Source organism: Ptychodera flava, chromosome 7, assembly GCF_041260155.1.
Source record: "Ptychodera flava strain L36383 chromosome 7, AS_Pfla_20210202, whole genome shotgun sequence".
Lineage (NCBI taxonomy): Eukaryota > Metazoa > Hemichordata > Enteropneusta > Ptychoderidae > Ptychodera > Ptychodera flava.
This window is the reverse complement of record NC_091934.1, coordinates 38,166,582-38,193,615: the sequence shown is the minus strand read 5'-3', so window position 1 is coordinate 38,193,615 and position 27,034 is coordinate 38,166,582. Positions and strand designations below refer to the sequence as shown.

Here is a 27,034-nt window from a genome sequence, read left to right as displayed (position 1 = left end):
TAAACTTTTTCTCAAACTCTCATAAAAGGATTCTTTCAACCATTCTCTTTCAAAACCAAGAATCAAAATCGGGGGTCACTGTGCAAATTTAGTACAAGAGAAACAAATTACCAAGATTTACCATGATTCGAAATTCAAAATGGCTGCCAAAATTCAAAATTCTTGAAAAACTAAGACAGTCAAATTTTTTCCTTACACCAAGAACTTTAAAATGAGCCCCCACAAGTGGTAGATCAGAACAGAATTTTAAATGTCTGAGAAGTCTGCATAGCTGACCCCAAGGCACATTCTTCCAAAGTGGAAATGAGTGAGGAATGGGCCGCCATTGAGTGTTATATCCCCAGTTATATCATGGAGACAGGATGGAGCTATTCCACTGTTATAATTCCATCTTGTCTTCTTATAATCTTTTGTAACTGCTTGATGAATATTGATAGCATACACCTATTTCTATAGATGATTGTTAATAAGTCAGCACTTTGAAAAAGAAGCCCTGATTGTGAACATGACATATCTGTCAACAGAAAATCATTTGCGTCAATACACTGCCAGACATTTATTACCAAAGTCCCTTCTGACTGCAAAGAACGGAGGAAGTCAACTTTTACTATTCCTCATAGATACAGAGTTAAGTATCCATGAGTTAAAACGAACTAAGCTCTCTTTGCTTTCAGCATCTTGTACTTTATTGCTTTGAAAATAAAACATGCTAAGATTTCTTGCTAAGTCACAAGTGGAATAATGAACTATAATACAGACAGTCAACTTCGCATGGAATGTCATGCGATCTTTTGCCAACTGGTCTCAGACTTCAATGTAACTGTCCCCTAGTCCATGTACCTGTCTACAGTCCGTGTATGCCTATGGTCCATGTATGTCTAGTTGTCTATAGTCCTATAGAACATTGGTAGCCAGTATAATTAGCATCTATAGCCCCTTTAAAATGACCATCTGCCACTGTTCGGAAATTTCTGAAACGCCATGACATGATTCATCCAGTAGACAAAAAAGCACTGTGTGAGAAATCATTCAGTATAACATCTTGTAAAACGATATAGTTTTGTGATGTCATAGAATATACTGGGGCTAGAAGCCTGGTAGCTATTAAGACATCCGAACGGCATTGGATTAGTCTCATGGTAGGACAATAATTACCCAGAGCATGCTATCAAAGATTCAATCTGCTGAACACTCCTGATTCTGAGATCTACAGTGTTATGTTTTTACATTTCAACTAGTCAGACACACAGCACAGTGCACGTGGGCTTTCACAGTTTCACAAGCATAGGTGGGACAATTTTGTCCTTTTCTTCTTTGCCGTGCAGAGCCTCCACGATGGCCAGAGCGAACTCAAACGTTGTGCCGGGACCACGGCTTGTGATCATGTTGCCGTCAATCACCACTCTGTCTTCACTGTACTTGTAATCACCTAAGAAATGGGAAAAACATTGGTGTTTCATAGCAGAGTATAACCCTAATCCACATCGTGTTTTGGTACAAACCCATTGTTATCAATGATAATTGTGGATCTTAAAAGTCAAATTATACTTTTTAAATTTCTGCTGAACTCTTACAGACGTTTCTACATTTTTCAAGGCCTATATTGGAAGATGGCTCAGGCAATGACTAACACAATTAGTGTGTTCATTGATTATGGGTATGTGCAACAAATGCAGACTGGTTCAAAGTGTGTGACCTTATCATTATCATAACTGGGTAAATTGAAGAAAAACACTTTGTAGATTGTCGCATTAGTGGTGCGGTGATCTTGAAATTGACGCAACGAACTACGGCAGACCATTGCGTAGATGCTGGAGCGGACACTAAACACTTAGCGAGCCAGTAACTATGGTGCATAGCCGAGAAATGCTGAGTGACTATACGGGCTATTCTTACAAATGCAGTTCATCAACTTGACCGAAAATCCGTCACTTGAGGGCGCTCTCGACGCTCCCCACTTCCTATGGGGGAGCGTAGAGAGCGCCCTCAAACAACGAATCTTTGAGTCTATTCATCAGCTTACTTGTAAGTTTATCTTTCACACCAGGATGCGAGGTCAGGGACTTTCCTTTACCGATAGAATGGCTTAGCAATGCTGTAGGACCTACAGGATAGAAATCAAGGCATCAATAATTACAGCTAAATAAATCTTGACACAAACATGCACCGAGCACTGAAACTAGACAGCACCCAGTGAAATTTCCCTGGCGAATACATTTTCTCTTGTGTGCCTGCAAATAATGGTTTAGTTATACAGGTTTAAACTCTGAGAATGATTGGCTTCATCCATGGATACCGAAGAACAAAACTGTAGAGAATCTAAACATGAAGAGTTGACACCGGATTGAAAAGACTTACATACTCTGCATTTGCATTGTGTTTGTAAAGGAAATTATGAATCAGTAAGTACGAGGACATGCATCAGTATTTTTTTTTTGGTCAACTTCACGTAAGTGACCACCAACCTGCGCAGATTGCAGTGACCAGTTTACCGGTAGAGTCGTGGGCCTTCAAGACTTCACCAACTGCTGCTGACTTTTGTTAAATGAGAAAAGAAAAGAAAAACTGTAACAGTGTAAACAGTAATACTACTTTGAAGCTACTCTGACATGTCATTTTGTGACAAACAGCATCCCTTCATTTACGTTTCTCAGAAAGCGCTCATTAAAGTATTTATCCCCTTTTCATGTTCAAACAGTTTCATATTCTCGGGATTTTCCATTTGTTTTTTATCATACATCTGAAATAACAGAAACTGTTAAGGGTAACAGAAGGGAAGGTAGCCAAATATTAATGAAATTCAGTTATTTCGATATTTCTCCAGTTTATTTTTCATCTACTCGAGTATATATCAGTGACATTCAGTACTACAAGTTGAAGAAGTCATTATACTGAAGTTGGTGTTCAAGTCAAAACATGTGCACTGATTTCATCTATCAGCTTGACAACAATTACAGCATCCAATAATGCTTGGAAGCAACATTTTATATTTTGTATAATTCAAAATTACATGATCAGATAGCAGCAGTGTTTACATTCAAATGATATCTTAGACCAATGTAGAGAATTTGTGGAAATAACACCCTGGAATCTGGGCAGGGAATGTGAAAAATTGCCTGTCTGTGCAATATAGTTCCAGCCCAGCACAGATGAAGTTCAGTAATATTACTACTAAGTTTAGTCATTTTTTGACTTTTTTTGTGGGCTAGATTGTCAGTTACATACCGCAGCTAGATTCTGGGAACCTTTGCCACCACCCGGCAGAACCACAGCATCGTAGGGCCCCTGCAATAAAATTGTAATCAATAAATTGACGTAGCACAGAAATACCAATCAAGGAATAATAACACTTGTTTAATGTTGGTCATCTAAGAAAATCTAATCTGTTAAATAGCAAGACTGAGGTTTCAAAAATAATCCGTTGGGATGTTTTCCAACATACAGTCTCAAATCAATGTATATTATGGATATAAGGTATTACAGTAAATATTCTCATTTCAGAAAAGTGGAACATGTTTTCTGTCATCAACAAATGTGTAATCATTCTAAAGTTAAGAGAAAGATAGCTTTATTATTGGTTAATTATTGATCACCTGGATATCTTGTTGGTTTTTTCCCCTGAACATCCCTAAGGTCTGTGAAACTGGTGCAGCAGCCAAATGCTCAGATTTCAGTACTGAGTTTTGAGATGCGAACCTAGGAAGTGGTTGCTAAGAATGAGGTACAGAGAAAGCAAAGGGTGTATAGTGGTATTTGAATTGGATGGAAAGCGAGACGGATGAGAGGGGTCATATCATGAATCTGGAATGCATGTGAGATACTAACATCTTTGACTGCGTCTTCTAGGCTTTTGTCTGGCGTGATGACAACATCTCGACTGCACTTGACTGCGCCTGGACCATCCAAACCAGCCACTGTGACTTTAACCTACAGCACAGGAGCACATAAAAAGTACAAACAGAAAAAAATCATGAAAATGTCATTTGCATACACATTTGCATACGTATTATTTCCTAAACTTGAAATCCAAAATGCTCTTTTCTGACATAGTTGCATTATAAAAATTGTGCCCACAATATATGATCTGCTGTTCTTATGCATGATTTCTTGTTTCATATCAAAAATGTATATGAACCATTCAATATATTTCATTTATTTACACCTCATCTTATTGAAAACTTTAATTCATACAATGTGCCACTGTGAAATGCCTAGTTTGTACTTTCACATTTTTTAAAGGTTCAAGTCTTTATGTTCAAGTCTTTATTAAAGACTGTAAGAGTTGTACCACCCTCCCAAGACATCTCGAAGTCATTTAACCTCTTCAAAGATGGCAATACACTGGGTTCTCTGAATCCTCTTCTTCTTAAAGTTTTCGTCTTATCCATCTTTTGCATAAATACATATGCAAATTTATACGCTCATTCCAATAAACTCGCATCTATGATCTACGTGATGAGAGTGCACTGAAATAAAACTGGCGATTCCGAATTCTGTCTGTATTGATTTTAACAAATAAAACAAATCTGCATAAATATCTCCATGCATTTTTGCTCTTCTTTTTATCCAGCCTTTTCAAACGTTTATGTGCATGATACTTCATAAAATACTTCAGGCTTAAAGGTGTATCAATGTTATAAAAAGACAATGATACTGATGTTGAATGTTAGTAATTTGTACTTGCTGTACCGCACTTTCTCCCTACTTTCTGAAGTTCTTTGTAATGTAATGAATGCAATACTAAACATTGTGTTGTGTAAAATCATTTTAGGATCTTACTCCACCCCTTCGCAATACATCGGTTGATATCACCATTTCCATCTCCTCGGCGCCTTCCGCCAATATAACGAGAGCTGTGCGTCCTGTCATGGTCAAACACAACGGCTCTATGCGACAAACAACACGATCGTCTAGCCTTCACGTTTGCAAAGATGTACGCGTGAGGCGTCTGCACCATGCAGCTTGAACTGGGACGACCTTTCACCCGGGAGGTTCGTTGTATCATTACTCCAGAAAGCTGCCGAATGACGTCAGTTCCTCTCCTGTCCTCTGTCAAGTTCAGCTGGGAAAAATAACTCGTAATAAGATTAACAAGCAACATGAATAGTATAGCGAATCTGTTAAAGTATGGTGTAATAACATAGCCGAAAGAAACTAGAGTTTTGGTGACATATAAAATCTTGAGAGTATACTGTTTACTCATGCGAGTTGCTAAGAACCTTTTATGTTATGTAGCTAAGGGAAATTACGCATGCTCAGACATCTTAGCGGCAGTGTTTTGGATTTCAGTCAGCCGGGATACATGTCTTGTCGTTTTGACGGTAAAATTAAGCCTTTAACACCTGTCACTGGGGATTTCGGAGCGTCAGACTTTCAGTTAGAAGCCCAAGAAGATTTTGGAGACATGATACGAGCTTATATTCGCGTAAACTACTGATTTATATCTCTCAACTGACATCGAACACGAAGAATATTGTCTTTTGTCCGGGTCATTCCATACCAGTGTGTGCAACAAGCCAGCTGTCAAACTCGACGTTTAACAAGTTTTTGCCAAAATCTAGCGAGATTTGAACTTTGCAAAGAGACAATCATGATGAAAGGATATCTCCGTAGTGCCGATGGAGTGTTCCCACTCGCCCCGAAAGCGACTACCATCGGCAGGGAGGGATGTGACCTCAATATACAGGTAAGTTGGAGATCACATTTTCTGGCTACATACCCAACGGGCTTCTTTGCAAAGCAGCGCACAGTTCGCTGTCACGGACGATAAATTACTTTGTAATTACAAACTCCCTCGTTCTATGACTTTTTGCCTTGAGTATTTCTTAATTGTTTGAAAGTTCCCCTTCAAGCACAATCGTTAACTCCGTGAAGCTTACTTAATTATTAAGGGTCAATTCTGTAGTTCTTCTGGTTAATCAAATTTGCAAGTTAGGTTTTTCGCACCGGACTTTTACAAACTGCATTAGGAACACTGTTTCAGCAAACTGACGCAAACATAACAACAAACACAGTTCTGTAAGCCCCCAGCAGGTTAACAGTTGAAACAACCTGAGTTAAAACATAACACATTGCTTTTAATACACTCATGGCAAAACACATTACATTCCTTGACCTTCATTGAACTACAGCTATCATGAATTCATGAATTGTAAATATATATATATGAAGGAAAGGAACATGCCAATTCTTGTAAATCCAAACTGTATCTAAAAAAAACTATTTAAAACTCTTGTTTTTTAAATTCATTTTGAAGAAATTTCATCAAATCTCAGTTATCAGCTCTCTATCTGGTTACTAAGTGGTTTTCCACTGAGCATCAACTGACTTGGTTACATAGATATGGAGGCATGTTTACCCGCCAAGTGGTGTTGATTTTACCAGTAATTGCTACTTTATGTCTGTGGTCTGTATTTGGACACTGGTTGGCCAGTCAATGTACACATGGAAATGACCATATGAAAGATGTATCCACATGGGGTATGGTAATCAAAAATGGGAAATCCGGCAAAAAAATTATTTGGCCATATTTTGATAATGCTAATGAATATTTCGTTCAAATATTACAACTGTTTATTTGATTGGACAGTGATTTTTGCAAATTTACATTAAAGTATAATTATTAAGTTTTCATTTCAATAAAACTTGTAAGGCTTATGCAAAAGAAAATGTCTTCATAGTTTTCAAACTTGTTGTTCATCTACATTAGTAAATGGCCATCATTGTTGTGCACTTGACAAAGCACAGAATGCAGATAAGCTTTTTGTACAGATACCAGCATTATTCCGAACTTGATCTTTGCTCATCGTTCAGGAGATAATGGAAATGATTTTATATTCCAGCTTCAATACATATCACAACCAGTATATTAATTATCTAAACGGAGGTCTACCATCCCCAAAATCAAATATTTACATATTGTACGTGTTTTACAATCCAATTTTTTGCCTTTATTTCTTTTTTCATTTTCTGGTAGATTCAGATATTCCTCAAAATTGATAATATAGCATTCTCATAAAAATTGCACAACCCCCAGGACCCAGTTCCTAAAATTTTGTACATGAATATAAAGGTCCTACTGCACCACCAGATATGAACTTCAAAATTCATGATTTTTCAAAGTTTTGGGTCATGAAAAGTACAGTTGGGGATTTTGACATTTTTCTCTGGGAATAATGTATAAACTTATTGCAATAAATTTGTTTTGAAAACACTGGTGATATCGCATTTTTTGTCTGACATTAAAATAATAGAGATCATGGTATCAGAAAAGAAGTTTGTGAGCAATATGTTTGACAACATTGTTATTGTATTCATTGTAAACACTCAATATTTTGATTACCATGCGCTTAATATTTCACAATCAATTCACATAATTTATAATGGTAATGTTAGAAACAACACAACTAATCAACGACAGCAAACAGTCATATAGGCAGACTACCTTATACATGAGCTGTCCAAACATGACCACTTCCCGGTAAGCACCTTTAGTGTTTCCATCACCAGTCAGTCTAAGTCACCCGCATTCATGGATTTTTGAGTTCAAAACAAGGGCTAAAAGCTAGAAACATTATCAATTTGTACCAAACAAGAAACAGACGAGCCAAGTTGAAAAACGTTTTTTTAAGCAGCAACATAAATTCAGAAAAATAAGATGCACCATCAAATATTGCTGTTCAGGCATATTATGATTATTCAAGAGTTAAAACTCAAAGCTACAGTATCGTAAAGGTGTGACAAGCTATAGAGAATATTCACTACATAACACCTGCACATGCATATTTAAAGTATATGTTTCTGAATGGCTGATGTTGATGTGTGGGAATTTTCATTAAGCTTTCTGAGGCATGTATTTCTAGCAAAGTTCTCTTCAACTTTAAAATTCCAAGGCTGACCATCTGGTAACAAAAACAAGTTTAACCCTTTGAGCGCCAAAGTCAATTTTTGTCACCTTTACAAAATATACCCCAGTCATTTTTTTTTCAGATATTTGCCAAAATTTTGATAAAAAACTGTCGCCAACGAAATATTATGTCTATTTTGTTCAAAATTATCAAAAAAATTACAGAAAAATTCATAAAAAACGGTAAAATCTTACACTTAAATTTTTGTGGGAAAATTACGGCAATCAAAGGGTTAAAGGATCACAAATAGGTATGTTTCGGTCCTTATGCACCAGCTCAGGAATCAGGAGAAAGCTTTTACGTGATGTTGGGCAGCTCTCTGAGCCATGGAAAAATGGACAATTACTGACTGAACATGAGCTGCAGAGAGACATGAACAAGTGGCTGCATGAAGTGATGGCAAGCACACTTTATTACACTGCCAACACAAAGGACCTCTCAAGAGTGTGCTCAAATGTAAATAAGAGAACAAAAAGTACAACTTTTAGAGTCATAGCGTCACTGGCAAACACGTTTTAGTCTGAATTTTCAATCAGGGAAGTAGTATAAAGAAGTGTAGAAACAGGAAATGGGCTCATTCTTCTGTAGAATCAGTGACTTTTTATAGTAAAATGCTCACTCTGCTGTACCTTGTGTTGATTTGAACACTTTACAAACACCAGAATGATGTATATCTGGCATGTATTGCCACAAAGCTGTGTTAGGAGGCAGCAATAAGGGATACTGCATTGCATGATGGGAAATGTGGAACATTGGGGGAGTGATTGAGAAAGCAAAAAAAGCAAATATTTGTCTGTAAACAATACAGATAGAATTTTCTCGGACAGTCAGTGAAATCATCATCACCGACAAACTGACCAAATCAAAGTGAAAAACCAATCAAGTCATGAGGGAAAGCATCAAAATTTCCAAAATTGGTCTGCCAAATTTGAAAAAATCGCTCACTATCAAATATTTGATCTAAAGTTGTAACCAGATGGCAGCATGCCAGATCCAGACATTCACAATCTAGTACGTGGATCATGCAACCAGTAAAGAACACTTGTCGATAGTGAAATGTGTAATATGAAACAAAGACAGATTAGTCGCCTGCAAATACAAAGAATGGTGTTCTTTACATTCAACCCCGTTGTTCAGATGTTGTAAGCTGGACATTCCTTTGAGTTAGTTACTTCAGGGGTGACCAGGCCAGCACAAAGACTAACAAGTCCATAGACCATTTAATTACCTCCAACTTTGGCTAATACAGAAAGATTTTTATGGTCTAACCTGTGTTATTGTCAGTTGTTTTCTGTCAATACTATGATAATAGGTCACAAAACTACCCGGGACACTTGATAATAAAGTTTAAGATTGCCACATGTTTGAGATCATAAATTTTCCACTTGACGTGTCTGTCTGAAAGCGTGCTATTTTATTGAGCATAGTTCGAGTTCTGAGATATGATAAGCATTTTTTAACTTTGTTATTGAATAAATACATGCATGTCTTTTGTGATAGTTACAGTTGCTATGGGATGGTCTGATTTTTGTTTTCACCTGACCAACTTAAATTCGGTAATTTATTCATTTAGGTGATACTAGACAGAAGTGGTACATGGAAACTAACTTCGTCAATTCATTTATGTTGAGATGAAGTCGAGCTCTTCAAAAATGTTCATCAATTCGAACTAGCATTCACCCCTGTTTTGTAATACATAAGTCGGTCCATTCTATCAAAAACAATAGGGCTGGACCATGAAGCAAATGATGATGGGATAAAATACAGTCTAGGATGTCGAACACACATTTCAGTATGCCAAAATTGCTTGTACTAAAGTGCTTGAGACATCCATGACAAGAACAATTTCTTTTTCCAAGCTCAAACCACCTGTCGCTAAGGCTACTATGATATTTTATCTCAACACTGTTTAGCCTTCTAACTAACTTAGATTGTCTCGTGGATTTGTGTTTGCATGATATTGCTATGCAATATTAAGCCTGTCACTGCCATTTCCAGTATAATGGTCTCATCCAACGATAAAAAATTAACATATTAACCCAATTACTAGATACGAAATGTATTGTTTTATCCTTTCAGCTACCCACTATCCCTATTTCTTTCATTCAAAGGTACTTACAAGTTGGTGGCTATGAAAATCTTGAAAAGTCAGAGGAAGTTTTGAGACTGTAACTTTCATCTAGATTGAAGTCAAACTCCTAATTTCGCTGAATACTTTTTCTCAAATGATGTGGCATCACAACTATTGATTCAGAAATGTTCATAATGAACACACTTTATGGTTTTGTGGTTTTGCTTTGTTTACAAGACAAAATGGCCTTATAATATACAGATGCCAACGCTTGACAAAGTGTCTTTCTTAGCTGTCCCAAGTGTACCTTTTGAGGCCATCAAAAATTCTTATCTCTCTCTGAGCAAAAAAACCTTTACTGAGACTATCTATCTTATAAATCAAGCCTTTGATAAAAGGTGTCATTGTTGTAGAAAATAAAAAAAACACTTGTCTCTTATCAAACAACAAAATCCCAAATGGACTTTCATCAGCTCTAAAATTCAATCAAATGTGAAAAAAAAGTTACTGGAAGTATGATTCACTCTTAGGTGGGCATGCCTAGTCAATTTGAGGTTCGTTTTGACTCAGAAATGCTTTTTTATCTAATCATGGTGCACAGTCGGCAATTGTACAAACCTGATTATACCGAAGAGACCCTAAATGGCAGCATTCATACACTGGTGTTCTATCGATTTTCTACACAAAGCAACTTCCAAATCAAACAATCAGCCCAAAATCTAATAGCACCTCACACGTCTCATTTGGTTCAACAAACATCATGCAGATATCAATTTCTTGTGATTCTGTCGCCACTGAAATTTTTCCTTGAAATGCACACACTAATTATCAAATCCTGATGAAGAATCCGGGGCTTTTGTATGTTCCTGGTGTCATAGCTGTTTCCATGGTAATGAAGAAACACTTTAGATGGATAATTTTCAATTGACCTTTAACATATAGTTTGAAAATAATGTGTAATTAAATGTTAGCGCATGGGTGAACAATTTTACCAGCATATACCTCACACTTTCCTTTCCATTGTCCGTGTTAGAATGGCCGTCTTAAGAGATGTTCATAATTTATGTGGATTCTGAAAAATTTACGACAATAAGATAATCTGGTTATGTGAGCATTGAGGTGAAGATTTTAGCTCCAAACAGTTAACATTACACTACTTTGTAATGAAGCCTTCCATCTCTGTTTTGTACTTTCTGCTTTCTTTCCTGCAAATACTGGATGAACATCAAATGAAGCTACTGTACCATCCCAATATTTATTGATGTTCAGTTTGTATTTATTCCCTGTTCAGTCCCATAGGACATTTGAAAAAAGTTGCAAAGAGTTTTCATGTACAGGTAGACAAGACAGACAACGTGCATGTATAGCAGAGATGCATATAGAAAAATTAGACAGGAATGTACATAATTGATATATTAATTAGCATACAAACAAACGAGATATACTTAATCAGACTGATAGACACATCAATTTAAAAACAGCTCATAAATGTGACAAGAATATTAAAAAACATGTGAACTTTTAGCCTGCATTGCACTGTGCACAGATGGTAAAGAATATACACAGCTATATAAAAACATATCCATGTACAGACACATATCTACACATAGACATTCATGCCGATACACATATACAGACACATTACATACATGTATTGTGAAGCCTTACATTTGTGGTTATTATACTTGGTATTTGATATGGAAAATATACAGACATGTGTACAACCTGTATGATGGACTGTTATACAATTGTATGCATGTGATTACAAAACCACACAGAGCAGTCACTCAGAACACACACTTTGTATTGAGTAAATTCATACTAGATACACATGTAAATATATGTAACCACCTGTTGAAGATGCCATTGTTCGTCCATCTTTGTACATGTTTGTATTTAACATGTTGAATGAATCATGTCGCCATAGATACCATGACCTGCTTCACCTAGCCTCAAATTCTGCCTCACTGTATTAAATGAATCAAACACATTTATTTTTTTTTCTCGTCATTTCTAGGGGTCAAATGTTGAAATTCAACATGCCGTAATTGAACACAATGAACTTGAGAACTGTTTTGTACTACAAGATCTGAACACTGCGCAGGGGACGTACGTCAACGACTGCAGAGTCCAGAACGCCGCTGTGAGACTAGCACCTGGAGATGTCATCAGGTTTGGTTACTCTGGAGTCCCACATGAACTTGAAGTAGACGATGCACCTACTGTAAGTATTATTTAGTATAGAAGTATAGTTACATTAAATATATTGCATTTTTTTTATTACTATGTCCAATACTAAAATGCATTTCTCCGTTGTGCATGTATCAGCCTCAAAAGAAAAATAATAATTCGCCAAACCTTAGTTTATGTTGAAATAGAGAAATAATTCTACTATTTGGATGCAGAAATTTGCTTTAGGAATAAATTGTGCAAAATACTGACTGGGAATATTTTAGAGAGTCTGGCTCCAGTTTTGGGTACGCATAACGGTGTACATTAAGTTATCTGAATTACTAGGATCTGAAAGGTAAATGTATAGAGAGTATAGATCTCGATGTCGGCAAGTTTGAACACTCAAGGAACTGTGTTTCCATGGTGACAACCACTGAATTCATAAAATGAGTAATTTAAGACAGAGAACATTGACTGAATGAAATTATTCTGGTTTTACATCTGAAAATAATCCTTTTTGATCAGAATTGTCCCAGAGCTTAATTCAACCATCCTGTTAAATACAGTTGGATTAGACCTAAATTATGTTGTAAAAAAGTTAAAGATGGCAGTATCTTGTCAGCTCTTGCCACTTTTTAGATTTCAGCTTGTTCCAAGTAAAATGAAATTAAGGAGTAAAGACTTACATAATGGAATTTGAAAGATAGCAGTGTTTTAGGAAATTCTGATTCAACATGTCAAATACATACCTCCCAACAAATTCATGAGTAACTTGACGGGCCTTTGAAAAAACCCTGGTCATTGGAACAAGTCCTGTGAGATTAACCCATACAATGGTTGGACATCAAAACTACCAACACCCTTCAGTTTATGTGGGCATTACCCTGGCAACAGGTTCAGGGGAGGTCAGAATGCGAAGTGAGGGGGGACACAATGGCATCAATTCAAAGTACAGATCATTTTGTTGTCAGAGAGGTGAAAGGTCGAATTAGATCAAGATATCTGGGCTGTAATTGGCTGTCGTTGTCAGTGCAGGGCAGGTGCCATGTTTGTGCATGGTTACCAGCTTTGTCAAGTCGGATTCTGTCTTTAAAAAAAAAAACAAAGTCACTTAAACCTAATTCTGCAAGTGAATTTTCCTGCGACTGAATTTATACAGATACAGGTGAAAACTTCACCACTTTATAACTCCATACAAATCCAGTTTGTTTTAACTATTTGCTTACAGAACAATTTATCAATTTACCTGATAGAGGCAAGTCAACTGAAATGAACACAGCCCGAAGCATCGATAAATGTTTTATTTCATTTTCCACAATTACTTGGTGTAAATACACGATCAATTGCCGATCTCCGTTCAGCATGAAATCGAAAAGAATCTCCCCTTACAGGCATAAGCAGAAGTAGAGTTTAAATAGCCTGGCCTTTGCTTCCAGAAAAAAATATTGACACTGTGTTAATCAATTTTTTCCACACTTGTAACCACTGTTACAAAATCTTGGTTAGTATATTTACATGCAGATTTATATCCAAATATATCCAAATATAGCTAGAAAAAGTTTAACCAAAACACAAAAACCCTGCAAATTAAAATGCCTAAATTACATGTAAGACACTCTTGTATGTAAGTGATATTTTTGCAACATTTTAATGTAAATATTTGATTTAGCGTTCTAGCCTCTGTACACACATGTACAGTCTCTGTTTAGATTGCATTGAACCAAGATATTGATAAGGTCTATATTTACACCTGCATTGATTTAATTAGATGCATATCAAAGATTTGGTGTAATCAGACACACTGCCAGCATATCTGATAAGAATGTTTATATCATCACCAAGGAAACCACTGCCAATGTTTTTTGACCAACAAAACCTATAACATATGTTGTTAGATGCCGTAATGCAAGTTCACTATGGCTATCCCTTGGTTTATCCACTTCTTATTTTGGTAATCTGTGTAACCAGGGACATTCTGACCTACCCTAGCAACACATCTGTTCAGCCAATGGTAACTTCCCTGTTAATATTTAAACATAAGTTATAAGAGGGATAAAACAGTATAAAAGGTACAAATAAGTTGTGTTGATATTAATTTGCCGTCAAATCACAAAGTCAAACCATCTCTGATTTAGACATATTTTATGTGATGCAGCAAACTCATATTCTGGTTTTTAATATCTGAAAAATCACAATATTAAACATGCCATAATGCTGAGTTTGAGTCAGGGAAATCAAACATATTTTATGCATTCAGAAAGTATTATAACAGACAGGAGTGAGAGATTTGAAATTTTGAATGATATTTTTGCGAAATTCCTTTCGGCTTGTGTCCTGGCAGAAAAAGGAGCAGTCCTTTCTTGATATTCCCGGAAAAGAGTGTTAATCCTCTTTGACTGATATGGTGTGGTACAATTTCTCGTAGGTTTCAGTAGCATAGCCTGACCTGAATAAAAACAAAATGTGGTTGAAATGGTTAGAACATGGAAATTGTATTTAGAAGTCTGGTGGCATCGGTACAATATATTACAAATGTAGACAATTTTTACCCTCTTAATCTGAACGGAATGGAAGAGTCCATTATCAGAATCAGCCACAGTGACTGTGTTTGTGACCGTTGCTAACTGTCGCTGGTTTGATCAATAAACATCTATCCACCGCTTTGTCAATGCACATAAACCCTTTGTGAGAAGTTGCCGTTCTATGTTAAGCATCGCCAGTCACCACTCGAGAACAATGCAGATTACCGGAGTAGACACAAAGACCAGCTGTTTTGTACAATGGTGTGCCCGTCCCTTGACAATTTGACCATGCCTTTCACTGGTATATTGCAAGCGCCTCATGTTGCTACCTACATTCACTTCTTGCCAGACAAGAAGGGTTTTTCATTTAGTGCAATTTAAAGTTGTTCAGGATATTTGCATATATGCATATTAAATGGAAAAAAACAAAAAACACAAAAAAAAACTAGACCTTGCATTTATGGAGTTTGGGGAGCTAAACCAGCAAAGCAACTCTTTTGATGACTTTATCTGTCGTGACCTCATTGAAGTGCTGGTTCCATAGTAATGAGGTTCAGTTGAAAGGTGAAAGGTCATCAGCAAAAAAAGATTAGCCATTGATTCAAGACTGTCCTCTTCTACGCAAGAAAATTGTTCACATTGCATATCTGACATGAAAAAATTAGCCATTGATTCAAGACTGTACCTGAGACTTCTGTGCAAGAAACTTTTTTCACATTGCATATCTGACATGAAAAAATTAGCCATTGATTCAAGACTGTACCTGAGACTTCTGTGCAAGAAACTTTTTTCACATTGCATATCTGACATGCATTGGTACTGGACTGACTCAAGGAAATTTTGAGAAATTACTGAAGTGGCCCAAGGAGTTGAGAAATCAAAAATGAATTAGGGCACACTATTCTGCAAGAGCCAATTTATAAAGTAATTAATTCTGAGCTCTAAAAAACAGCAGAAAATCCCTCGTCCAGTTTTACTTGATTATAAGTTATTGTCTCTTTGAATAAAAATTCCAAAAGGGACTTACATTAAACAAGGTCCTCTCTGTAGCACTGAAAAGGTAGATTGCATATTTTTATAAGCAAAACACTCATAGATATGTATTTTATCTTTTTATGAATACAGCTCAGTTACCCACCTGTTCAACAAAGACCAGCATGGAACCAGCCAATAGCAGTTCTAAGTGACAATTTGACCTACTCAGAGGGCCCATCATCACAACTTCCACACTTGGTCAGCTCACAGCCCCCTTCACAGGGTTCATGGACGCAGTCGCAGACAACCGCGCCCGTCATGCCTCGACCGCCGATGTCCATGAGAATGAGGCCCTCTAGTGCTGGATCCAGGAGATCTAGTCAAGGGAGCCCAGCTGATAGTCCACAAATGAAAGAGAAAGGTGAGAAATTAGTCTGTTCAGTTATTTGATTAGATTCAAAAGATGAGAAGGAGAGAACATTTCTCAATCACAACTGGAGGCAAATTACTTCAGAGCTGAGTATTTTACATGTGAAGTCAATTTTTAAATTTTCCCCAATACTCAGTAAAATCAGAACTACAAACATTGCTTTAGTAGTAACAAGCCTGTTATCAGAAATCTTGTCGTTTCTCCTTCAAGGAAATAAAACAAAACTTTTTGATGTAGAATGAAAATATTGATTACAAATTCGCTCAAGTGACTCATTTCACAAAATATTTCTTACATTTAATTTAGCTCATGACACATTGTTTTTAATGAAAAAATAACTTTCTTCTGCAAATGACCATTAACTAAATGTACGTTTTTAAAATCTCCCCAGTGATTGGTGGATGGGTCAGTACAACAGGTGCACGAACTGTTGTGACAACAGCGGTTGGTGGAAGCCCCGCTGTGGGTAGCCCCGCGGCGAGAGCATCACCCACTGGAGATATGTCAATGCTTCATGAAAAGGTAAGCTGGGTGAATTTTCTGTGAATGGCTTGGAATTGCTTTTGCTGGAGTGGTATCCGTTGGGATATAGCGAGTGCTGAAAGCTGTCAGTGCAGGGTCCCTTTTGGAAAAAAAGGCACTGTAGTGTATGTGGGTTCCCCAGGATTCAACACAAGTGAGGCTGAAGGGTTTCATTGGGATATGTATGTGTTGATGGGTGTGATAGTGATGAATGTATTGTGGAGTTCAGTATACCGGTAGTCTGCTGGTGACGTACGTCATTTGTAGCTTTGAAGTTTGATGCATATTTTGAAGGCTTTTAGTGATACAAGTACAAGTAGGTGATGTGTTGAGTTGATATGGTTGTGTTGGTGTGATCAGGAATTTCAGTCAGTGGATGTGATAAAGCGTTGTGTTATGAGTGTCACCATGGAAACACTAAAGGGTACCGGTACTCAACCTATCAGTGAGTATTTGAAGTTGAGTGAGAGAAGATGGGTATGAACGGGTTCAATCCAAGGGTGAAATGGTTCCAATCGAGAGGGTTGAGTGTGGGTTGACGGGGAAGATGGGTATGAACGGGTTCAATCCAAGGGTGAAATGGTTCCAATTGAGAGGGTTGAGTGTGGGTTGACGGGGAAGATGGGTATGAACGGGTTCAATCCAAGGGTGAAATGGTTCCAATGAGAGGGTTGAGTGTGGGTTGACGGGGAAGATGGGTATGAACGGGTTCAATCCAAGGGTGAAATGGTTCCAATCGAGAGGGTTGAGTGTGGGTTGACGGGGAAGATGGGTATGAATGGGTTTAGACCCAGGGAGTTATTAAGCACTGGAATATCATCAGGTCACTGCAACTGCAAGTAATCAGGGCACCATAGATCAGTGAACAGAGACAAAGAAATACATTACCAAAGCGTTGGAGCGATGCTATTTTCAATTGTTGAATTACTGGACAGAGCTAGGTTGCTATAGAAAGTTCATCACTGAACTTTTGTGGAGTGAGTGTATGTTTTGAGTTATTTTCACCTGGTGTAGGAGAGAGTGAGTGATTTGATTTCTGGTATGGTATGTTTTTGGCTTTGTTATTTGTCCAAACGGGAAGATCATGCAAACTTTGAACAAGAGGAGACAAAAAAACTGAAGCATTATACATTTATTTCATATGTTATTGTTGTATATATGGGTTATATCGCATTGAAAAGCATACATTAATATTGCTAGCTATCCCAATAACATGGCCAATACCAGTGACCTCACCTCACAAGTTACATTAGCCATGTAACAGTATTACATGCACACACACTATGCACATGATACATTATAACCTTCATCTGAACCCCAGATCTGAACCCACTTACTTGCACACTTATCCTATACTCACCACCCTCAACCAACACCTCACTTTTTCTGTATAAGCACAACCATAGCAAAAACATCATTCCATGACCAAAACACCACCCTTTAAGATTCATTCTGGACTATCTTATCTCCTCCCAACCCTGTGTAGTCTGTGCTTGGTACCAGCACTGGTCTTCATCACCAGGTTAGTGTGTGTGTGAATTGCATGCTGGGAGTAGTGCGCCCTCTAAGTTCACATGTCACCCCTCTGACTCACAACTTCAGAGTACATCTTCAGCAAAAGTGTTCATTTTATGCATGGTTTTTGATATGGAAGCGACACAAAATATTGAAAAATAAATTCTCTAGTTTTGATCAAATTATTTCAGAAATCTTTCTTAGAGGGCACACTGGCATGAAGTGACTAACACCACGATTGTGATAGTTGTAGTGTATGTTGAACTAAAAAAACCACAGAAACTTTCAAACATGCTGACACTCGGTACAGCATGTTGCATTTTGCATGATATGTCATTCAGAATGGAAGAAAAGAATTGATGCAACACAGATTGACATATGAATGTTCTGATGAATTAAGTAAATAAATTATGTTGTAACTGTCATGTTTGTATAAGCAGAATTATTGTGTACACTTCGGTAATTGACACCTTCAGGTCTCCCTCAGAATGAATGCAAATGTAATATTGATTATTTGAGGTTGTGATCAGGTCGTTCAGACAGTTATTACAGCTTGTAACTTCCTTAAGGTCACTGGTTTGCGGTTACATTTATTGCTATGTGGTCAGGTAGATAGGCACAGAAATTAGATGTAAAAAGTTTGGGGTAAATGAAGCTGCAACTTTGATGTATTTTAAGTAATTTTCTTCTGTCTGTAAAATGAAGGTCTTGGCTCTATTCAAAATATTGTATTAAAATGCCCCAATCAATACGGCATATATAAGTGTGAGTATAACATCCAGTGTCGATGGTGACAATTGAATTTTACTCTAGACTTGAATTCATTTGTCAACAATAATATTGCATACTGTACACAACATATTATGTTTATTTTAACATAATTTAATGAGAAGAGAAAGAAAATGGTTACAGAACAAAATTACAGAAAATATTATCAAAGTCATCGGTATTGTCGCTTTGGTAGTTCGGACATGTGTACGATAAAACTCCTATCCCATTGTATTCCTTGAACCCTATCTTCTGCACCATCGCCTTAATCCTTGCCAAAGCAATATTCTACCTGTACCCTTATTGCCATCATATTTCAATATGATATGCTTGTTGGACAGAGCCCTCTAGAGACAAACCCGCTACTTTTTTGGGTTTCCAGAGTACACCTCTGATCAGGAAGAGATGATTTTCCATTAATTTGTCAGAAAGAATTTTATTCTGAGTAACATGAGAAGAAACCTAATACAAATTGAGATGTGTACTGAATGTCTACTTCCAAACTTTAAATGTTTTGAGACTTGCTGTTGAGCAACTGGCAGATCGACAACCCAGGTCAGTGCCAATCTGCCATAGGCTGCTTCAAGCACCACATCAGCATAAAACAAGTCATCTCGCTACCCTGCATCTGATGCGTATCCTTTCATCAGGCAAGCAGCATTATAACACCAATCTTATTGATGCGTGAATGTCAGAAATTCCTGTTTGATCCAAACAGAACTATCGCTATCATGTGAAAACCGACTTCATCCCAGAGGGATCTTCGTATAGACGCGGCATCTCCATATCAACCATCAGCGACCCCGGACACTCCGATATTCAAAGACTGGTGAAGGAACAGGAAGAGAGGCACGGAATGAAGGCGATGGTGGAACAGCAGCTGTCCGCTCTGGAAAATGAAATGAAAGTTAAAAATGCGGAAATACAAGCGTTAAAACAACAGGTTAATAAAATCGTCTGCTTTAATCCAGTTAAAAATGAAAATTGTTTATATTCTTACCCATCCACATATTGTGCAATCTTTCCCAATCATCCAGACAGTTTGTAACTGAAAAATGTCCACTTTCAAAGTCTACTATTGCCTGCCTGTGAGGGTGCTGACCCTAGTCAATCTGACTATACGACTATGTTAAATAACACTTTCATTTGTGGAATAATTAACCATAATTAAACTATGACCTACGATTAATCAAGTAGCAGTAATTATGTAGGAATTTTCCCATAATATTATGCGTGACCTCTGACAAGGTCTTTGTCATTGATGTATCAGATGAAACTGAACAAGCCAGTCGCACAACACGTTATACCGCCCTCACCGCCAAAATCCCAGACAGGCAGAGACCCGATGACAAAGGACCAAGAAGTTGTCGTGCTCCGGAGCGAGATTGAACGATTCAAGAGAACCATTCAGAGCCACTCTTCGCAGCGTGAAGCTCAACAGCGACAGATCAATCAAAAACAGGAAATAATCGACACCCTGATTGCCGAAATCGAGAAACTCAAGAAGTTGACAGATCTAGAAAAACTGAAAAAAGAGGCCCAGAGAACAGAAATAATTCAAACACAGTCAGAGACTGTACTGGAGGTACACACACATTCTCTACCTACCGTACCTGACAACAGATAATTTAACTGTTAAAATTTTCTCACATATCTCATAAAGTTAAGTTTAATAGACAATATCTATGTCTTCTGCCTAAATTAATGCAACAATTGACTTTATAGTTGCTGTCTAACCTGTAATATTTTCTAATATAGAAAACAAATGGCTTAATTACCTCACATGACAAACGTAATGAGCATCTTCTTTCTACCTTTAACACATTGGTGACGCATTATAGAAATTCTTTTTCAAATTGTGAATGATTATATGTCTGTGGTTGGGAATTCTGGGAAAATTTTTCCTTACTTTTGATGAAAACTTTTCAAAATGTTTTTCCACACTTAGGTCGCATGCGGTTGCCTACAAAAAGTAATTGCACATAATAGTCTCTGAGTTGTCAGGTAACCATGGGGGCAGCCATGTTGGATTGAACCACCGGGTTATTTCAAAGAACCATGTTTCACAATAAATAGCTGCCTTTCAAAAGTAGCAAAGTTTCTTCAGTTTATAAAGTGACAGTGTAGAATTCTTGCACAGCGTTTTGCAAGGATGCGAAACATCAGAAAGCATAGAGGGTGTTTTATCTCAAATGTAGGAATTATTTGTATGTCAATCTGTGTGAATTCATATTCCTTTTATTCAGAATTGACATTGTATGTAGAAAATGAAATGAATCTGACAGAACTACATTATCACCACTGTGCGTTTGTGTGTTTGCACAATTTGCATACTAACCTCCAGCCCTAGTAACCGTGACATTTAACTTTGTACATGCATGGGTGATGTCAGTTTATAAGTGAACGCTGAATTCTAAGTAAGCCTTGTGTGTGTATAGTAGTGTATTTTTTTATCTCATGATACAACAGTACAGAGTTGAAAACAAAACTCCATAGACTCATATCCAGATAAAAGTATTGACTCAATGACTGTTGCATTATGGGATAGATGAGTGAGTGCATGCTTAGAATTCAGTCATTTTGTTTGGCGTTTGTAAACAAGAGTATAATATGGATAGTTCTTGTCATTGTATTCTGTGCTTGGCCATTCAGGGAAGGGGGTTCTCCCGGAAAGTAGAAAGGAAACCTTAAATACTGTACCTTATTTTAGCTTCCCAGCTGTTGTGTCATATCTGCTGTCATTCACATCATGTGTATTTCATTTTCAAGGAACAACGACTGCAACGCATGGGTGACGAAATCAGCAGACTGGCTGTCTTTGAAGCAGAGTCCAATCGTAAAGACAGCGTCATCACTGCCCTGCGGGACGAGATCCATCAGCTGCAGCAGGAGCTGGCACAGAGAGAGCGACAAGGAAGCCAGGATAATGACGAACTCAAACACAAGCTGGCAGTACTGGAGAGCGAGATGGCTTCAAAGAAGTTGGAAATTCACGCTCTCAAGGAACAGGTAAACATGGGGTAGTTTTATCCTTTCACCAGACATTGCCAGATTTTTGATGTTGCTTTTATCACAGTATTTAGATTGGACTGTTCAAAGACAAGTTAGTCACATTGCTACTTGATACAGATAATCAGAGACCAAATCTGCTAAATATTGTGCCAACCCGTCAAAACTCTTGTTTTAATTATGTAACTATTTCAAGAGCCAATCAGCAACTTTCTTCTAATGCACCATATAAGTTAGCTAGTAAGTTGTTTAAATTATCTTAAACCCACACTAGAATTACGATTTGGATCTGTTTAAAAATATCAAAAGTTATTTTGTAGAATGTGTAGTAACTAACTCTCATTCTAAAAATACGATTCTTATATACTTCTACAGATGGGCAAAATGCGACTGGACAGCCAAGACCCCAATGAAAACCCAGCAATCCTCCGTAGCGTTGTCTTGGAACGTGAGCGCGAAATAACAACCTTGAAACAGGACGTCGAGAAGCGTACTCGCGAGAAGACGACCAGCCAAAGTCTGGTCAACACACTACAGAGGGATGTGTCCAACAAGGATTCGTCGATCAACCGCCTCAAAGGAGAAATTGACAAACTCAAGAAAGAAATCCGAGAGAAAGACGTGTCAATGTCGGCAATGTCAGCTAAGGTAACCGGTTAAGACCAATACGCCACTGCACTGTTTGCTGTGTTCGGATATAGCTACCATTAGGGGCGAACATCCAACTCCCCCTCTCAGTGTGTGTGCACATAAGCCTGACCACCCCTGGTCATCTGTGTAATTTGGAATAACCCTTTGTGAAGAGGTTGTTCCATTTTGCAGGAAGGGGTGAGATGGCTTCAATAAATCAGTATCTAGACAAGATGCAACTTGCCAGTTTTCCTATGTTATCCTTCAACCCCTGTCCCTTTCAAACAAACTTCAACTAGTATATGAAAACCTTGACCCTATCAATAACCCAAGATATCAAAAGCTAGTTTTACACAGATTAGTATCAATATGTATAATATAACGATATTTAACAATATATCAATATATTAATTACATTAATAGTGATATTTTTTCGCAAAAGTTAGAGATGTAGGTTAATAATCTAAATCTGGGACTGCAGATATTCCACTATAGATCCATGTTTAACCCCTTAACCTCTAACCTTTGACCTACACCATATGGCTTCTGCTTGATCACTGAGATATCGTACCATGACATTATGATTAACAGAATTTCAGTAAACATCCTTACATCCCATGTTGCTAGTAATGTAAAAGGTAAACGCTCAGCAGTAATATTTGATATGAAGTGTGAGGCATAGAGAATAGGCAATCTGTTCAACTCAGTACTAAAGTCTAAAAAGACTATTTGACTGAGATATTTCAATGCATTTTTACTATAGACTTATAAAAGATGACTGTCAAGTCATTATGCACCAAAGTTGGACTCAATTTTGAAATAAGCCTGGAGAGCATGTACAGTAACTATGAACAGGAAAATATGAATTATAGTACTTTATGAAGATTATTGATTTGGCAATCCAGTGAGCAATATTTACATATTTATGTTGGGATAAACAGATTTTTTAGAAGTGCAGAGTATATATGTCAATGGTTCAAAGTAGATGAATCGCATCTGGATTTGTTCATTCTAGGAAAAGTGGGGATAAGAGCACAACTAGAAAATCTGAGCAACAGACCAAAATACCAAAATACATAGTTTATGCAGCGAAATCACACTTAACAGTTATCATCCAGTAGTAGCTAACAATGACATACACATAAGACAAGAAAGACAAAGAAAATTGTATCCATTCATTTCATGCTTCCATGGTCAAAATCATTTCCAACCCATTTCATATGTTGCTTCTAATGGTAGTTAAACCATCGCTGTCAAACTTGATGTGTTTACAAGCATGCCTTGTGTTAGCTTTAACAGTCTGTATTGGTTTTAACACTTATCTTAGTTATCTGTGTGTGTGTCTGCATGAATGTGTTTTAGTAGAGCAATCACAAAATGCGACTAACATTTCCATGTAAAAAATTCACCTGGTTCATGTCCACGTGGAAGAGTTGTTAAAATTGCAAACAAAATTCAATCTTTAAGAAGAAAAAGATATATACTAGCCTTTCCATGTACATTAATATGAAAATTTGTCAATTTGCAGTCCCTATGCATACTTGTTTGAGTTTCTGGTTGACTGATTTACATATACGTCAAATACTGCTTTTTGATTGGCTAGATAACTTTCATTTATGTAAATCTATGCAAACAGAACCACTAAACATATATTTGCATGAGAAATATCTCTCAATTAAAATAAAAGAGACTTAAAGATGTTTGAACGACTCCTCAAATTGAACTTCACAAAAAATTTTACTCTCAAATAATGTAAAAGTACAATATAAAAGTAGTAAATATTATTGACTATCACAGAGCGCAGTATGATTTATGATATATCTTGTTAAAAGTATTCAGCTGAAAATACAATGCAAATGTTATGCAAATTTCATGCAAATGAGAGATATAAATTTTATTCATTAGATATGCAAATGTTATGCAGATTAGAATGCCTGACAGTGGAGAACACTTGACCTTCCATAAAATGCAAATAAGGTCAATTTTTTCCATAACTAAATTTTGCCACTTGCTACAACCAGTACTCGAATTAGAACTTCAGCAGAACCTGTATGAGTAGAATGCAAGGATGTAAAGCCAATCACACACTGGAGGAATTTTGCACCACATTTATAACTTTTATTTTATTTTTCTTTTCTGCATGGCCTGTAATGCACCAACTTCTCACTACTAACATTTGATGGTGAGCACCGTTATTAACAATATTTTGTTGCACAGTAAATTAATCTATAGAAATGGATCACAGTTGACAGGAACTGAACTTGCACCTTGTCTAAGTACGTCTTAATCTCACTTTTCGATTGGTGTCTTTGTTTTTGTCCAGATCACGTCCCTTGAAGTTGAAATCAAGGTTTGTTGTATGATAAGTTCCGTAAACCTGCACCAAATATAAAACAACAAATATCAAATGCACAAAAGTTGCTTATTTATTACGCATGCTGGTGACGACATCAACATTTCTGGAACTTTCAGTAGATTTTTTTTCAAAGTTTTAGTTCTTTTTTCATTTTTTTCCCCCCAACCTGGAGGCCCGCACTTGAAGGTTGATGCAACACGCTTCTTGCAAGCAAGAATAACTGGCAATATGTGAAGTTTGCATGGATTGGCTGACAGATTGTCACATGATATTTGACAGATATCACATGACCTGAATCATTGGTTACATAAGAAAAGCACAGTAGGTCATGTGAGCATTGACAAATATCATGTGACATTCTGGCCCTTTTTACTTAAACATGGAGTGTCACATGACACCACCCAACTACCATGTGACTTGATAATTTGCATGTAGAAGTTCTGTGCAATACACAAGCACCCTGCATCTGAGATCTGAGTGCTACTCTCTCTCTGTGAATCTTCCAAACTTGGAAATATCCCCAGTTGCACTAAATCTGATTTTCTTAAACCCAGTATCACCAGCATGCGGAGAGAAGTGATGAAATATTTAATGAGCTGTTAAATTTATCGGGAGGAATCCATAATTTTTTTGTTATAGTTTTCACGAATGAAGGAAAACAAGAGACATGAAGAAGAAATGCAGTCCAGGGAGAAAGAACTAATCAGTATGAAACATGTAAGTTTGCAGGACATTCTACTGAAAAACAAAAGATTGTGCATTCTTGGACACTGGTGGGGTACTTCTGATTCCAGTAACAGTACATGCCTAGCTTATATCCACTTTGGCCATACAAGGGTGGAATAAAATTCCAATCGATATGGAAAGTTGCAATGTTTTTTTGAGTTACTAAAGAAAAATTTTAGTTGCAAGAGAGAAAATAACTTCGTATGTGAAGTTTGAATAAAAAAATATTGGATAGGCAAATATTTAAAATCTTACTGAATTAGTTTGTGAAGGATAGAATTGTTATTATCATGATCGATATTCTCAGAATGCAATCTAGGCAGAGATCATCATACTTTTGTTTCACCATACTTCTCATTTACCTGATAAACTAAGCAGCAGTGTTGTAAAATTGAATGGTGTTCTTTTGTTTTTCTTTGAACAGAAACTAAAAGGTGCAGAAAATAAAATTGCAGAGCAGCTGGAAACCATGGTTACCTACAAAGATGAAATTGAGAAGCTGAAGCAGCTACTGAATGAGGAAAAAGAGGTTAGTATTATTTCTTTACTTCAACAGTTAGCATGTGTTTCTGTGCTTCTATATGGATTGTCACATACATATAGTATGTATCATTGAAAATAGCTACATCAAAAATGTTCATTAACAGTGAACACCACGTCACATACAAAAAGCAGGTAAAAATTCAAGGATACATGAACAACAGTAAACACGTCGTAGTGAGCCTCTTGTTGTGACTTTTAGTTTTGCTGTAATAGCCACTTGAAGAACATTTTGAAATTTGCCACATACTACTGTAATAGGTTAGATTTTATTTTTTACCTGTTTTTTATCTCTTGCACACACAGCTTGAAGCCAAAATCAAAGCTGAAGTGGAGCATGCCAAGTCACAATTCATGGAAATACAGAGATCTGAAAGACTTGTCAAAGTGGATTTGGAACAAGCACAGAAAAGAGTAAGTACTGTACTGTACACCCTTGTACCTGTATATGATATTGAGATAACCATTCCAGGGACCAGCAAATCGAGTGGTCAGCTGTCCAGGGTCATACTTATCATACCCAGACCACTGACCATAGACTGTGCCTTTCAACTTATTGAAAATTTGTTTGTTTTCCCTGCCAACAGCTTGATAGATTCCGTAACCGAGTTGTCCAGCAGACTTTCTGTGCTCCGGGGATCAGGGCTCCGGACAACCTGGAAGACGTCAGCGATGACGAACTCATCGACACGATCAAACTCCTGATCGACGACCGCTCTGAAGCCCGGAATAAAGTACGGGAGCTGAAAGACACCATCAAGATCCAGGAGACCTCCAAGAAAGATTCTAACAAGAGTGCCAAGGCAATGAAACAATACCTAGATGCAGCCAAGGTAAACTGGATGATTTTGTCTAATCTCACCACAGGGGGCGCTTTACTTAACTGAATTT

The 27,034-nt window shown here is 37.1% G+C and overlaps 2 protein-coding genes across 9 annotated transcripts in view; one reads left to right on the top strand and one right to left on the bottom strand.

Annotated features, from left to right (window-relative positions):
• Positions 1-663: 663 nt before the first annotated feature.
• LOC139137479 (Parkinson disease protein 7 homolog) lies at positions 664-11,947 on the bottom strand. Its single transcript, XM_070705611.1, has 7 exons — positions 11,830-11,947; positions 4,780-5,062; positions 3,826-3,927; positions 3,226-3,285; positions 2,466-2,535; positions 2,024-2,104; positions 664-1,429 (listed from the first exon to the last, which is right to left on the bottom strand). The coding sequence occupies exons 2-7, from the start codon at positions 4,867-4,869 to the stop codon at positions 1,269-1,271; spliced, it is 564 nt and encodes a 187-aa protein (XP_070561712.1). The 5' UTR covers positions 4,870-5,062; positions 11,830-11,947; the 3' UTR covers positions 664-1,268.
• The window catches only part of LOC139137477 (forkhead-associated domain-containing protein 1-like), a 34,797-nt gene continuing 12,992 nt past the window's right edge, over positions 5,230-27,034 (top strand). The window contains exons 1-13 of one of the 8 annotated variants that reach the window (XM_070705601.1): positions 5,262-5,686; positions 11,996-12,202; positions 15,798-16,068; positions 16,469-16,599; positions 19,601-19,825; positions 20,153-20,467; positions 21,652-21,891; positions 22,267-22,539; positions 24,845-24,871; positions 25,517-25,594; positions 26,028-26,132; positions 26,450-26,557; positions 26,731-26,976. In XM_070705601.1, coding sequence (XP_070561702.1) covers positions 5,591-5,686; positions 11,996-12,202; positions 15,798-16,068; positions 16,469-16,599; positions 19,601-19,825; positions 20,153-20,467; positions 21,652-21,891; positions 22,267-22,539; positions 24,845-24,871; positions 25,517-25,594; positions 26,028-26,132; positions 26,450-26,557; positions 26,731-26,976 — 2,322 coding nt within the window. In that variant the 5' untranslated portion in view covers positions 5,262-5,590. Of the gene's footprint in view, positions 5,687-11,995; positions 12,203-15,797; positions 16,069-16,468; positions 16,600-18,085; positions 18,122-19,600; positions 19,826-20,152; positions 20,468-21,651; positions 21,892-22,266; positions 22,540-24,844; positions 24,872-25,516; positions 25,595-26,027; positions 26,133-26,449; positions 26,558-26,730; positions 26,977-27,034 lie in introns of all 8 variants that reach the window. The other 7 variants (XM_070705603.1, XM_070705604.1, XM_070705605.1 and 4 more) reach the window with 7 other exon arrangements.

What these genes read in the sequence shown, in the direction of transcription:
- LOC139137479 (XM_070705611.1), bottom strand. Translation starts at nt 4,869, where the DNA reads ATGACAGGACGCACAGCTCTCGTTATATTGGCGGAAGGCGCCGAGGAG. An exon ending in TAGAAGACGCAGTCAAAGAT is followed by an intron (nt 3,286 to 3,825) that starts GTTAGTATCTCA and finishes ATTTTATTGCAG; the next exon opens with GGGCCCTACGATGCTGTGGT. An exon ending in TGTGAAAGATAAACTTACAA is followed by an intron (nt 1,430 to 2,023) that starts GTAAGCTGATGA and finishes CCCATTTCTTAG; the next exon opens with GTGATTACAAGTACAGTGAA.